The 15,285-nt window shown below is 43.0% G+C and overlaps 1 protein-coding gene across 5 annotated transcripts in view; it reads right to left on the reverse strand.

Annotated features, from left to right (window-relative positions):
• Window positions 1–9,965: 9,965 nt before the first annotated feature.
• INPP5B (inositol polyphosphate-5-phosphatase B) overlaps window positions 9,966–15,285 on the reverse strand; it is a 136,597-nt gene continuing 131,277 nt past the window's right edge. For all 5 annotated transcript variants that reach the window (XM_073665877.1, XM_073665876.1, XM_073665878.1 and 2 more), the window contains 2 exons: window positions 12,810–12,921; window positions 9,966–11,936 (listed from right to left, as the gene is read on the reverse strand). In XM_073665877.1, the coding sequence (XP_073521978.1) occupies window positions 11,815–11,936; window positions 12,810–12,921 (234 nt within the window). In that variant the 3' untranslated portion in view covers window positions 9,966–11,814. The remainder of the gene's footprint in view (window positions 11,937–12,809; window positions 12,922–15,285) is intronic.

The following is a 15,285-nucleotide window of genomic DNA, read 5'->3' on the forward strand; positions in this document are numbered from 1 at the left end:
CACAACACATCCATTACCCATACAACACACCCTCCTGCATTTACACCAGATACCTGCTATGGTTACATTGTAGGCATGGATAGGTACCATTCCTACGTGTAGATAGAAATAATTGCTTTGATTTTTTTTTGTGCCTGGGAGAAAATAGGAACATACAGTCTCGGTCCAACCGTCAAACACATGGTAAACGATGCCTACAATGTCACCATATCATAAAAGGTAATAAGGTTTATCACCCACTCACTGGGGAGGGCATATTGATTAATGATTTTTTTTTACATGTGATTGCATTTTGAATTCACTGTTTGCAAACTTTACATCCAAGAGGTCTCAATAGGGATTATGATGTTTCCAGTTCTATTTGACTCATAAAGATGGCCACACACTGGTCCCGCCTCTTATAGTGATGAGCGAGTATGCTCTGTTAACACTTTCGGCGAGTATGCTCGGGCCGAGCTCCGAGTATTTACAGCTGCTCAGTGTTATGTTTGAATTGCTCCCGTGTGCATGATTTGCGACTGTTTGACAACTTTGATACATGTGAGGAATGTGTAAGAAATAGACATTCCTTACATGTACTCAAACAGTTGTCAAACAGTCGCAAATCATGCACACGGGAGTGATTCAAACATAACACCGAGCAGCTGTAACTACTCGGTGCTCGGCCCAAGCATACTCGCCGAAAGGGTTAACAGAACATACTCGCTCATCACTATTCCCTAACTAACCTCTCTAACTCACCTCTCCCTCTTTCTGACCACAACTTACTTACATTCTCTGCCCTCTCCTCTCCAGGTCCACAATCCCCACTCCACAAACTTGCACACCCTTGCAGAAACCTCAAACACCTCGACCTACACTCACTCTCTGAATCCCTCCTCCCTCTTACAGATAAATTCCTTACACGATGCAGATGTTGCTGCTGCTTTATATAACATCACAACAGCTGCAGCTCTCAATTTTGTCACCACCCTCACACATACCAAAACTCGCACAATCAACAGGCAACCCTGTTACACAAACCTTACTAAAGAACTGCGACGGGTCTCCAGGGTTGCTGAGCGGAGATGGAAAAGGTCCCACTCCATCGAGCACTTCATCACTTTCAAACAATCCCTCTGTTACGCACATGCCCGGACTGACTGGTGTGAGCGTGGTTTGTGATCCCATTGGACCATGAACTGAGGAGTGCCTGGAGGGGCGTGACTAAGTATCAACTTGGTCCGACCAAGGTCACACGGCAGCTCAGTCGACTCCGTGAACCAGGGAGGAACCGAGCTGAGGGACCAGGTGCTACTCCAGGTCAGACCCCGGTCACAGCTGTTGACCCACACCGGGGACTGCAGGAACAGGCAGGCACGGCTGGCATACTGACAGGTGGGTACTGGCAGGCACGGCTGGTATGCAGACAGGTGGGTACTGGCAGGCACGGCTGGTATGCAGACAGGTGGGTACTGGCAGGCACGGCTGGTATGCAGACAGGTGGGTACTGGCAGGTAGGAACGCAGGCAGAGCAAAAGCCGCAGGTGCGGCAGACGAGCAGAGCAGAGCAAAAGCCGCAGGTGCGGCAGATGAGCAGAGCAGAGCAAAACCCGAAGGTGCGGTAGACAAGCAGAGCAGAGCAAAACCCGCAGGTGCGGTAGACAAGCAGAGCAAAGCAAAACCCGCAGGTGCGGTAGACAAGCAGAGCAGAGCAAAACCAGCAGGTGCGGTAGACAAGCAGAGCAGAGCAAAAGCCGCAGGTGCGGCAGACGAGCAGAGCAGAGCAAAACCCGCAGGTGCGGCAGACGAGCAGAGCAGAGCAAAAGCCGCAGGTGCGGCAGATGAGCAGAGCAGAGCAAAACCCGAAGGTGCGGTAGACAAGCAGAGCAGAGCAAAACCCGCAGGTGCGGTAGACAAGCAGAGCAAAGCAAAACCCGCAGGTGCGGTAGACAAGCAGAGCAAAGCAAAACCCGCAGGTGCGGTAGACAAGCAGAGCAGAGCAAAACCAGCAGGTGCGGTAGACAAGCAGAGCAGAGCAAAAGCCGCAGGTGCGGCAGACGAGCAGAGCAGAGCAAAACCCGCAAGTGCGGTAGACAAGCAGAGCAGATACACACAAGGTACTTACAATGAAGTAGCGAGTGGACACTAAACTCACAAACAGAAGTACAGAGACGAGTTGGAGTTAGGTGCAGGTACAGACACTGCAGGAAAAGGGAAGATAAGAACGTAGAGACAAACAAGTAACGGGCTAGGACACTGTTCAGACAGGAACTGAACCAGGAACAAGATACAGGAATGAGCCTGGGTACTCAGCCCCCAGGGTGGTGGAAACAGACTAGAAGTCACAGATACAGGTAACGGGCCTGGGTATACAGCCCCCAGGGTGGCGTAACAGACTAGAAGTTACAGTTACAGGTAACAGGACTGGGTACTCAGCCCCCAGGGTGGCGGAAACAGACAAGATACAGGACAGGACCTGGCAACTCAGTTGCACAGAACACAGAAAGTGTTGCTCAGGCACCTCCTACTGGGTGGAGGGGGTTTAAGTATCCAGTGACTCACAACAATAGGCTGGGGACACATTAGTAGTGCACACACAGTAACTATAAGAATCAGGCAGTAACCGCGCCGCTGCCCTAAGCTATCAGACAAGAGACATGCACACAGCAGGTACTGGAACAAAGTGTGCAGCCTGGACTGATAGGTAAGATGGCGGTCTTGCATGGTGGGAGGTGGTAAGCCATGCCAGCACGCTGCCAGAGATGTTACACCCTCACTGTTTTCAAGTCCACACTCACTGCAGCAAAACAAACAACTTCTCATCTCTCACATCCTCCCTGTCACACAACCCTAAACAGCTATTTAACACTTTCAATTCTCTCCTCCGTCCCCCAGCGCCTTCACCCACTCCTCTCATCTCAGCCAAAGACTTTGCCTCATTTTTCAAGCAGAAGATTGACACCATCAGACAAAGCTTTTGCCTAAAGTCCCCACAGCCCCTCCTCATATCTACTCAACCTTCCTCCCCCAAATCCCACTTCTCCACCATTACAGAAGATCAAGTCTCCTCTTTACTCTCCAAATCACATCTCACCACCTGCGAACTTGACCCAATCCTGTCCCACCTCATCCCTAACCTTACCACAGTCTTCATCCCAACCCTAACCCACCTCTTCAACCTGTCACTAACAACCGGTGTCTTCCCCTCATGTTTCAAACACGCCTCAATCACACCCATCCTCAAAAATCCCTCCCTTAACCCATCCTCTCCGGCTAGCTATCGCCCCATATCACTTCTCCCTTATGCCTCAAAACTACTGGAACATGACCACCTTGAACTGTTCTCCCACCTCTCATGTTCCCTCTTCGACCGCTTACAATCAGGCTTCCGACCGCATCACTTGACAGAGACCAAAGTCACCAATGACCTAACCGCCAAATCCAAGCGACACTACTCTGTCCTCCTCCTCCTGGCATCTGCCTTCGACACAGTCGACCATTTCCTCTTACTACAGACTCTCTCATCTCTTGGCATCACGGACTTGGCCCTATCTTGAATCTCCTCATACCTAATAGACACGACATTCAGCGTCTCCCACTCACGCACCACCTCCTCATCATCTCGCCCACTGTCGGTGTCCCCAAAAGGTTCAGTTCTAGGACCTCTGCTCTTCTCCATCTATACCTTTGGCCTGGGACAGCTTATAGAGTCTCACAGCTTTCAGTATCACCTCTATGCTGAGGGGACACAGATCTACCTCTCTGGACTCGATATCTCCTTCCTACTAACCAAAATCCCACAATGTTTGTCAGCTATCTCATCCTTCTCAGCCAAATTTTGAAAACTTAACATGGATAAAACTAAATTCATCATCTTTCCACCCTCTCATTCATCCCCCCCATCTGACCTATCCATCAACATCAATGGATGTTAACTCTCCCCAGTCCCACAAGCTCGCTGCCTTGGGGTAACCCTGGACTCTGATCTCTCCTTCAAACCACATATTCAAGCCCTTTCCACCTCCTGCCGACTCCAACTCAAAAATATCTCCCGCATCCGCTCATTCCTCAGCAAACTTTTCAAAAATCATCTCCCGCTTCGACTACTGCAGCTGCCTGCTCTGTGGCCTCCCTTCCAACACTCTTGCGCCCCTCCAATCTATACTAAACTCTGCTGTCCGACTAATCCACCTGTCCCCCCGCTATTCCCCGGCCTCTCCCCTCTGTCAATCCCTTCACTGGCTCCCCATTGCCCAGAGACTCAAGTTCAAAACCCTAACCTTGGCATACAAAGCCATCAACAACCTGTCTCCTCCATACATGTGATCTAGTCTCCTGGTACCTACCTGCACGCAACCTCCGATCCTCACAAGATCTCCTGCTCTACTCCCCTCTTATTTCCTCTTCCCACAATCGCATACAAGATTTCTCCCGTGCATCCTCCCTACTCTGGAACTCTCTACCCCAACATATCAGACTCTTGCCTACCGTGGAAACCGTCAAAAGAAACCTGAAGACCTTCCTCTTCCGACAAGCCTACTACCTGCAGTAACCACCGCTCCATGACCAGCTCTACCTACTGTATCCTCACCCATCTCTTGTAGACTGTGAGCCCTCGTGGGTAGGATCCTCTCTCCTCCTGTACCAGTCGCTGACTCGTTTTGTTAAGATTATTGTAAGTGTTTTTGCTATGTATACCCCCTTTATCACATGTAAAGCGCCATGGAGTAAATGGCGCTATAATAATAAATAATAATAATGATTTTTTCAAATATAATAAAAATCTTTTTTCTTTTTTGCCTATTATTTTATAATGTGCGCATGAATAGCTTCGCTAGCCTTACCCTGTCAACTAATGATGATGGAACAGGCGCGGAGCACGTCGGTCATGTTCTACATCCAGGAGACCCTGCGCTCACAGGAGATATACACAACGTCGCCATACCTACAGATGACGCCAGGGTTAGGGGCGCTACATGTGACATTACACTGGAGTTTCCCATTGGGAACCGGAAGTATTTAAGGATGATCCACTCATGACACGGTGAGCGCTATTCCTCAGGCATGCACTGCCTTCCATAAGCGAGGTATACATGGTCGTTACACATACATGCAATCCGGTGAGTACTGTTATCTTGTACCTTTATCTTATACATTCCATCATGGTTTTTTCTACCAAGCTACTTTCTTTTTAGTCAGTTTAACTTCAACCTTGATCATCTTCCCTTGATTCTATTTTGTTTTTCTACCTTTCTTGTTATCTATGGCTTGATCACAGCTGGTGGCTCCAAGTAGTGGTCTAGCTACAGTCTAGTGAGCAATATATGTACATTCATATTATTCAACACTGTATTGGTCATATTCTATCTGGATAAAATAATTTTTTAAACAATTAAAGCTGATTTCCGCATTTATATGACATAATGAAATAGTACTTCTATATGATTTAAAAAAATAAATTAAAAATAAAACAAGATTAGAGAATTAAGATTTTTTTTTACATTTCAGTGATAAGATATAATTTCTTGACAGAATGTAATTATCATATGTTATATTTATTATATTTTGTGGTCTTTGTAAATGTTAATTTTCTCTGTTTATTCTGTTTATAATAATAATATTTATTTTTATACTGCCAACATATTCCGCAGCACTTTACATTAGAGGGGACATGTACAGACAATAAAAGACATTACAGAATAACAATAATCACATAAAACAACAGATACCAGGAGGAGAGAGGACCCTGCTCGCAAGCTTACAATCTATGAGGAAATGGGGGAGACACGAAAGGTGGATGGTAACAATTGCTTGTATTGTACTGTCAAGCATCAATGTAATAAATAGGGTAACCACCTAATGCTAAATGAACCAGTCACTAACCAGTATGTGAACAAGTGAAGACACAGAAGTCTATTAAGTACATAGGGGTATGTGAACTGATGATACGAGGGACCTGATTTGGAAGGAAGTGTTGTATGGTAGGGAAAAAAAGAAGGGGATAGTTAGATAAGTGAGGTGAGGCGATAGGCCAGTCTAAAGAAATATGTTTTTTAGGGCACGCTTAAAACTGTGAGTATTGGGGGCTAAACGAAGAGTCTTGGGTAGTGCATTACAAAGAATTGAGGCAGCACGTGAGAAGTTTTGGAGATGGGAGGTTCGGGTTATTGAGGTTAAACTTAGGTCATTAGCAGAACGGAGGGCACAGGTAGGGTGGTAGACTGAGACGAGGGAGGAGATGTAGGGCGGTGCTGAAGCATGGAGCGCTTTGTGGGTGAGGGTGATGAGTTTATATTGAACTCTATAGCGGATAAACCCAGTGCAAAGACTGGCGCAGGGTGGAGGCATCAGTGTAGCGGTTGGCGAGGAATATTATCATTCAAGACAGATTGGAAAGGGGAGAGTTTAGTAAGAGGAAGACCGATTAGTAGAGAGTTGAATTAGTCCAGACGAGAATGAATAAGAGCTACAATAAGAGTTTTTGCAGAGTCAAAGGTACGAAAAGGTCGAATTCTACAAATGTTTTTGATGTGGAGATGACATGAGAGGGCAAGTGATTGGATCTGGGGAGAGACGGAAAGAGCTGAATCAAGTATGTCCCCCAGACAGCGGACTGGCTGCTGGGGAGTAATGGTGGAGCCACACACGAAGATGGCAATATTGGGCATAGGTAGGTTAGTGGATGGAAGAAACACAAGAAGTTCAGTTTTTGACGGGTTCAGTTTCAGATAGAGGGAGGACATAATGTTAGAGATGGCAGAAAGACAATCGCAGGTGTCTTGTAATATGTTTAATGTTTGTCATAGTGTTTGAAAATGGCCTTGATTTATAAGGCCAAAGCGTCACTTAATTTTGGTATTGCTTTATGAAATATATCATGAACATTCTTTTTTGAGTGCCAAGTACTATTAGTACATGTGATAAAGAGTGGAACCTTTACTCGTGCACCATTTGTTCTGAGTGGCATACACCTAATTGGCTAGTCCTCCATACAGTATAATGGGCCCCACATAGTCCTCTATACAGTATAATGGGCCCCACATAGTCCTCCATACAGTATAATGAGCCCCACATAGTCCTCCATACAGTATAATGGGCCCCACATAGTCCTCTATACAGTATAATGGGCCCCACATAGTCCTCCATACAGTATAATGGGCCCCACATAGTCCTCCATACAGTATAATGAGCCCCACATAGTCCTCCATACAGTATAATGGGCCCCACATAGTCCTCCGTACTGTATAATGGGCCCCACATAGCCCTCCATACTGTATAATGGGCCCCACATAGTCCTCCATACTGTATAATGGGCCCCACATAGCCCTCCAAACAGTATAATGGGCCCCACATAGTCCTCCATACTGTATAATGGGCCCCACATAGTCCTCCATACTGTATAATGGGCCCCACATAGTCCTCCATACAGTATAATAAGCCCCACATAGTCCTCCATACAGTATATTGGGCCCCACATAGTCCTCCATACAGTATAATGGGCCCCACATAGTCCTCCAAACAGTATAATGGGCCCCACATAGTCCTCCAAACTGTATAATGGGCCCCACATAGTCCTCCAAACTGTATAATGGGCCCCACATAGCCCTCCATACTGTATAATGGGCCCCACATAGTCCTCCATACAGTAGAATGGACCCCACATAGTACCCAGCGTCGCGGGCCAAATATAATAAACTTGCGGGCCAGATTTGGCCCGCAGACCAGTGTTTGACACGTGTGCGCCAAGTGCTCTGTGATTTCCAGAGCACTTAACACCTCATCTGTATATGGGTTAAAACGTTAATTACTCTGGAATGCAGCAACAGATTGAAATTTAAATCCACCAACACCTTTACATTTTTAAGGCTTGCATGTCCATATATGCAGTTTGGGGTGGTTGATATCACTTGACAGAGTCACTTTAATGTAGCACATTACCCACAATAGCAGCTGCAATGAGCCAGAATGTTATAATTTAGGGTAGAATCATCCTGGTCAGGTAGCAGGGAAATAATAAACACATTACAGGCTGTGGCGGTCTCTCTTTTTTTCTCACTTGTTTCTTTATAAAAATGTTAGAAAAGCTTGTAAAAAAACAGAATGAGTTTCACACCTACTTAAAGCAAGAATAAAAAAATAAAATGCTGCAAAAAATTGTGAGAATTTCAACAGCGCTATTAGCCAGACATGTTTTTTTCCTCTCACAATGGTAACAGCCTTGACATAGATGGATACACATGAAATCTTAATCCCTTTTGTTGCTTAATATCCATTAACAGACATGGACGGCCTTCATTCTAGGGCACTTTGAGCTGTCATAAAATCACTGGTCACATAGAAAGCTATTGAGCATTTCTGACAAACACTTCATCACACAAGATCTTCCATATTGTAACTATCCTTGTGATTATGTGGCCTGATCAGAGACTGATGGCAGCAGAACACTGGTCGATTAGAGTTAGAACGGAGAAAATGAATAACACAGAAACATTCACTATTCTTTATTAGGATCTTACATGTTATAAAATATAAACCACATTTCTAAATAGTTTCTCCTTTATATTAATACAAAAAAATTAAATAAAATAATTAAAACATCAAGTGTTGTGCAAATACATAGAAAATGCATGTACAAGACTATCTTGTACCTATCAGCAGAACACTTTATAATCAAGAATAAAAATTCAGACATGTGGCACAAGTGATCTTAAAAAAATAAAGTAAAACTTTTGTACAAATGACTTTACATTCTAAAAATACATATATATATATATATATATATATATATATATATATATATATATATATATCTCAAAACGGTTACCGAGCATGGACAATAAATGGTATGTTATCTAGCTGGCAATGCCTTCTGGTCCTAATAAACTGGCTGACTGGCACTGGTAATTGGGCATAACCAAATTTCTGCTGACTGGATACCTGTCATTAATACTTAGAATTCCTATAAAACACTGCTGGATTGCAATTAGCAATGTAGTACATTATTGCTTCTCATACCTTTAAAAAAAAAGTTAGGCCTCATTCTGACAGCCATAATTTGGGCGCATTATAGCATTTGTATTATGATGGCAAGTCGCGATTTTGAGTCTATCAACCTGAGCCCCCAGCATTATATATCCCATTGATGCTGTTAGTGCACACCCCAAAACCCTATTATGGATGCTAAAATGCAGCCACAGAAGTCTATAGGAGGTTTTAATATGGGGATAAAAGACGACTGATCCATTAATCATTCCTCTCTTTCCCTACATAGGCTGCTCCTATGTACATCAACGTGGCTTCCCAATTTTTGTTTGCCTACTAAGACTGCACAGACATAAATAGGCATTGGAAAAGCCCACCACCTTCAGAGGAGTCATATATAGATCGACCTGTAATGGAGTAACAGTTGAGCTATGGAGAAAAAATAGCATTACAGGAGTTTGTCTAGTGAAAACAGTGCTACCTTACTATCTGTGAGGGTCTGACCACTGGAACCTACACCAATCAGCAGAACAGGCAATTTTTATCAAGTTGGGGCACTTTTATCTCCATTATAAAATGGAGTAGCAGGTCGGATGCCTGACTGCCTTACTATTCATTCTCTAAAGTTGGCTGCCAGAAAAAGCAGCCCCATAGTGAAAGAATGGATCGCCAGATGGGTATATGCACTACCGCTCCATTCTAATGGGGGTAAAAGCTCCTCTTTCTTCTGATCGGAGCTGGTCCCAGCAGCCGGACACCCACCAATCAATAGGTTATCACCTATCCTGTGGGTTGAAGATAATCCAGCTCAACGAACTGTGAATAGGCTTTTATTCACACAATGTGCATAATAGAGGACAAGATCAGCAGTGTAGCTACAAGAAATGTGACATCAACGCATTTTGGGTGACAGCCCACCCTTAGTCATGACTAAGGGTGGGAAGTCACCCGATATGCGTTGATGTCACATTTCTTGTAGCTACACTGCTGATCTTGTCCTCCATTATGCACGTTGTGTGAATAAAAACCTATTCACGGTTCGTTGCGCTGGATTATCTTCATTTTACGATTGTTCCATGGCTTGACACGGCCTTTCCGGGCTCTGAACACCTCCAAGGTGTCTCTCATGGTGAGCTGGATCGAATCTTGTATCCTGTGAGTTGTCCGGCAAAAACAAATTAACAAGTTTTAGGAAAATGTTCCAAATCTTTTAGACTGTTAAATTCTTTGGCACGCTGTAAATAAGATCTACATTTATGTTATGAACGCATTTTCATGAATACGAGATGGAGCTCCATTAAACAACTTATGTTTGCTTCAGACATGATCTATGGTACATGGAAGACATGATTATAATATTGTGGCATCAATTTAGATCGGCTGTGCTATTTAATCAGTGTAACATTCATATTTTTTGGATGGAAACACTACTAGCTTTTCAATTGAAGGAAGAGAATATTTCATATCCTGCTCTCTACAGTGTAGCATGACGCAGGCAGTGTTATTGTGAGTGCATCCTAACAGAGATGATTGATATAGATGGCATCTCATATCATATGCATTGTATGGTTTGTGAGCAGATTGAAATGCTTACACGGGTCGCCAGGCCCAAACTGTATGCCTCATAGGTATATTTGAGGCAGTGAATTCCAGCCTGAAGACCTGCAGTCGGCCCAGAGAATGCAGCCCATAGATGTACTGTAAAATGCAGACTTATGAAGTAGGCCTTATAATGTAGATGTGGTCTTGTCACCATGATTGACAACTGGGAACAAAAGCATTAGTCAAGGTTTCCTGCATTGCCAGATAACGTTATATTGTAAAGATAAATGTTTAAAGAGGACCTGTAAAAAAAAATTGTTAAATACCTTGTAAAAATCCAAGAGCTCACCTGATTCTGCCACTCTTTCGTTCTGAGCAGCAAAAATATTCATATTTGTTACTATTGTAGCACAGTATGTGAAATCTCTGCTTGCAGTCCAAATGGGCATTTCTTCATTCTTCTCTAGGGGCGTGTGCCTGCACTCCTCCCTCCCACACGCTACCAATTTCAGCTCAACAGCGTCTGAGACTGATAGACTGCTAGATCAACTGCTAAGATGTGATTGCCAGCTTCTGGGAGGCGTGAAGGCACATGCCCCTCGAAAAGAATGAAGAAACACCCACTTGGACTGCAAAACAGAGATTTCACATACTGCACTCCAGAAGAAACAAGTGTGAATTTCTCTGCAATGGGGTAATGCCGAGCAAAACAGAAATGCACAGAAGAATCAGTGGAGTTGAGGGATTTTTACAAGGTATTTCACTCAATTTTTAGATAGGGCCTCTTTAAATGTTACACAAGTTTGATACACTTTACAAATATGTTAACAGCAATCCACCAATATACTACTGTGTAGGAAGGAAATAATCACTTACTAGTTGGGGGGGGAATTTTAGATGAAAATGAGGAGAGCAATTGTTATTACCAATGCTTTGCGGAATTGTTATTTAAGCAGTTCTTAACAGATTAAGCAAACTGAGTCTAATAAGTTGAAATATTAAAATCTTGGACCATTAACAGATTTAGTTGTGAGATAAATATGAAAGCCTATATTCTAAGTGTAATATAAGGTCATGGCAGTGATACGCATATTACCAACAGTGTTTTTTATCCATTGCAGATGGTAACATAGAATAAAGGTTATTTAAAGGCACATTGGAATTTGTTAGGAGTCCCTACCGCAGATCGATAATATAAAATAGAATTCATATGGCTGGGACACCAAAAGTACAAATGATATTTACAACCAGGATATAACAGAGTACAGCTTCTGGGAAAAAGATGGCCGATCAAACAGGATCCAGACGCTAAGGACTTTCTGTCGCAACGAGGAACTGCTGAACAAATTCCTGACACTTTCTCTTGTCCAGGTTGCTGGGTGTTGAATGATCAGGCATGGGTCTGAGCATTAGGTTTCCAAATATACTGGCTGTGAATAAAACAAGGTTATTAGAACAGGAAAACCTTGTACTGTGTACATGCTAATCATGGTGCCCAACCTGCAGGCAGCGCGAGCTCAGCAGATGATGTATGGATTTGTCACAGTAACTTCAGGTGGAATTTATTGACTTAAAATGCTCTGGTAAAATGGATTGGTAGCCACTAGAGATGAGCAACTTGATTAGCGCTGTCCTGGTCCGGGCCGGCGTGAGAGCCTGGTCTTCCCTTCAGTGTCCAGAATTCTCGGCCCTTACTAGGCCCCACAAAGTTATGACGTCACAGGGCCACCTAAGTGTCAGGGGCACCAAGCAAGCCGGGAACAGAAGTGAAGTCTGACCGCCACTTGAGCCAGACAAGGGCAGCGCGAATCAATCTGCTCATCTCTAGCGGTCGCGCTTCCTTTATTTTCTATGGGATTACAAGAGATGGAGTACAGCAGTCATCTAACGCCAGCAGTCCACTTGACAAAGAATAAAGTGGTGGCAAATTAACAGGGTATTCCAGAGACCCATTCTTGGGACTGGTGGGGATCTCAGTGATCGGATGCCCAGTGATATGGAGCCAGCATGGAAATAACCCTTTAAATCAATATGTTCCACTTTACAGTGAACCTTTCAAAACTATACATCAATTTGCTCAGCTCTTCTGATATAACATGCTTCCTGCAGATCATATAGAAATACTGCTCACAGTACAATTCCTTATGCCAATATAGAAGGCTACCTTTTATTAGGTTGAGGAACGACTGGGGAAAAGTTTGATTACTTACAAAAGATCAAACACTGGGTACATTTTTATTAATTTGTTATTAAACTGAAATTAAAAGTAATCCCAGTGTGGATAGGAAAAAAATGAAACTCACCTAAAATGTTGACATCCAGGTGATTCTGTAATGCATTATTTAGCAGTCCCCGTAAAAACGAGATTAAGTAATTGAAGACATTTTTATGATGCAGTGGCAACATGGAAATGATCTAGATGACATAAAATGTTTTGTTTAGTTTTTTATTACTAGAAGCGCTCATTCAGATGTCAGTGCTTTTTCATCAGTGTTTGTATGCTAAAACCAGAAGTGGAACGAAAAACTATAAATTGAAAGATTGACACCAGTTGGAGACACTCCTGGTTTTGGCATACAAACACTGATGAAAAATCAATGCTGAATGAGCCCTAATTGTAGTATTTTCAGGCGAGGTTAATTCACTAAGTAATTTTAATTGGGAAATATCAAATCTTTAGAAAGGTTCACTAGGTACAGTCTATATATAGGGCTTTTCAATTTGTTCTGCTGGATAGAAAATTGAAAAAAAACACCCTCTGCAGTATTGTTTTGTAAAAATACATAGAAAAAAAATCATGTTTTACAGGTGTGGAGTTTTTTTTTACATGGATTTTAAAGTGGATCCAATTAATGATTCACATCAAAAGCTGCTTCAAACACTCAAAACTGACGTGGAAAACGCGCTGTGTGAACATATTGATGGAACATACAGTTCATACATGCTGCTTACACCTATGTCAAGATGGATATACAAGTGCTTCTCACTAAATTAGAATATCATCAAAAAGTTAATTTATTTCAGTTCTTCAATACAAAAAGTGAATCACATATATTATATAGAGTCATTACAAACACAGTGATCTATTTCAAGTGTTTATTTCTGTTAATGTTGATGATTATGGCTTACAGCCAATGAAACACTAAAGTCATTATCTCAGTAAATTAGAATACTTTATACCAGCTTGAAAAAGGTTTTTAAAATCCAAAATGTCCTACTGAAATGTCTGTTCAGTAAATGCCCTCAATACTTGGTCGGGGCTCCTTTTGCATCAATTACTGCATCAATGCGGTGTCACATGGAGGTGATCAGCCTGTGACACTGCTTGAGGTGTTATGGAAGCCCAGGTTGCTTTGATAGCAGCCTTCAGCTCGTCTGCATTGTTGGGTCTGGTGTCTCTCATCTTCCTCTTGACAATACCCCATAGATTCTCTATGGGGTTAAGGTCAGACGAGTTTGCTGGCCAATCAAGCACAGTGATACTGTTTTTACACCAGGTATTGGTACTTTTGGCAGTGTGGACAGGTGCCAAGTCCTGCTGGAGAATGAAATTTCCATCTCCAAAAAGCTTGTCGGCAGAGGGAAGCATGAAGTGCTCTAAAATTTCCTGGTAGATGGCTGCGCTGACTTTGGTCTTGATAAAACACGGTGGACCTACACCAGCAGATGACATGGCTCCCCAAACCATCACTGATTGTGGAAACTTCACACTAGACCTCAAGCAGCTTGGATTGTGTGCCTCTCCACTCTTCCTCCAGACTCTGGGACCTTGATTTCCAAATGAAATGCAAAATTTACTTTCATCTGAAAACAACACCTTGGACCACTGAGCAACAGTCCAGGTCTTTTTCTCCTTGGCCCAGGTAAGACACTTCTAGTGTTGTCGATTGGTCATGAGTGGCTTGACACAAGGAATGTGACACTTGTAGCCCATGTCCTGGATACCTCTGTGTGTGGTGGCTCTTGAAGCAATGACTCCAGCAGCAGTCCACTCCTTGTGAATCTCCCTCACATTTTTGAATGGCCTTTTCTTAACAATCCTTTCAAGGCTGCGGTTATCCCGGTTGCTTGTGCTTCTTTTTCTACCACACTTTTTCCTTCCACTCAACTTTCCATTAATATGGTTGGATACAGCACTCTGTGAACAGCCAGCTTCTTTAGCAATGACCTTTTGGTGCTTAACCTCCTTGTGGAGTGTCAATAACCGCCTTCTGGACATCTGTCAAGTCAGCAGTCTTCCCCATGATTGTGGAGCCTACTGAAACGGACTAAGGATCTTTTTAAACGCTTCGGAAGCCTTTGCAGGTGTTTTTTGTTAATTATTCTAATTTACTGAGATAATGACTTTTGTGTTTTCATTGGCTGTAATCCATAATCATCAACATTAACAGAAATAAACACATGAAATAGATCACTCTGTTTGTAATGACTCTATATAATATATGAGTTTCACTTTTTGTATTGAAGAACTGAAATAAATTAACTTTTTGATGATATTCTAATTTTGTGAGAAGCACTTGTATCTTCACAAATAGAAAACTGAAGACAAATAAAAGTCTCCAATTCCAATGTAAGATATGTACTATACTCCTAGGGTCAGGGATGAGTGAACAGGGGAAGCACTCCTGCCTTTTGTGTACACAAACTCTAAATTAAGAATTAAATGTAGCTGAATGCTTCTCTGTGTATACACTTGTAAGGCTGAGCTCACGTGCTAGCTACACGCTAAGGGAAAAGAAGCCTTTTAAAACAAAGAAAATAGAAGCCTCTAGTTAGGCT

This window comes from Phyllobates terribilis, unplaced genomic scaffold, assembly GCF_046119375.1.
Source record: "Phyllobates terribilis strain yellow unplaced genomic scaffold, ASM4611937v1 Scaffold_2__4_contigs__length_985480577, whole genome shotgun sequence".
In the NCBI taxonomy this organism is placed as follows: domain Eukaryota; kingdom Metazoa; phylum Chordata; class Amphibia; order Anura; family Dendrobatidae; genus Phyllobates; species Phyllobates terribilis.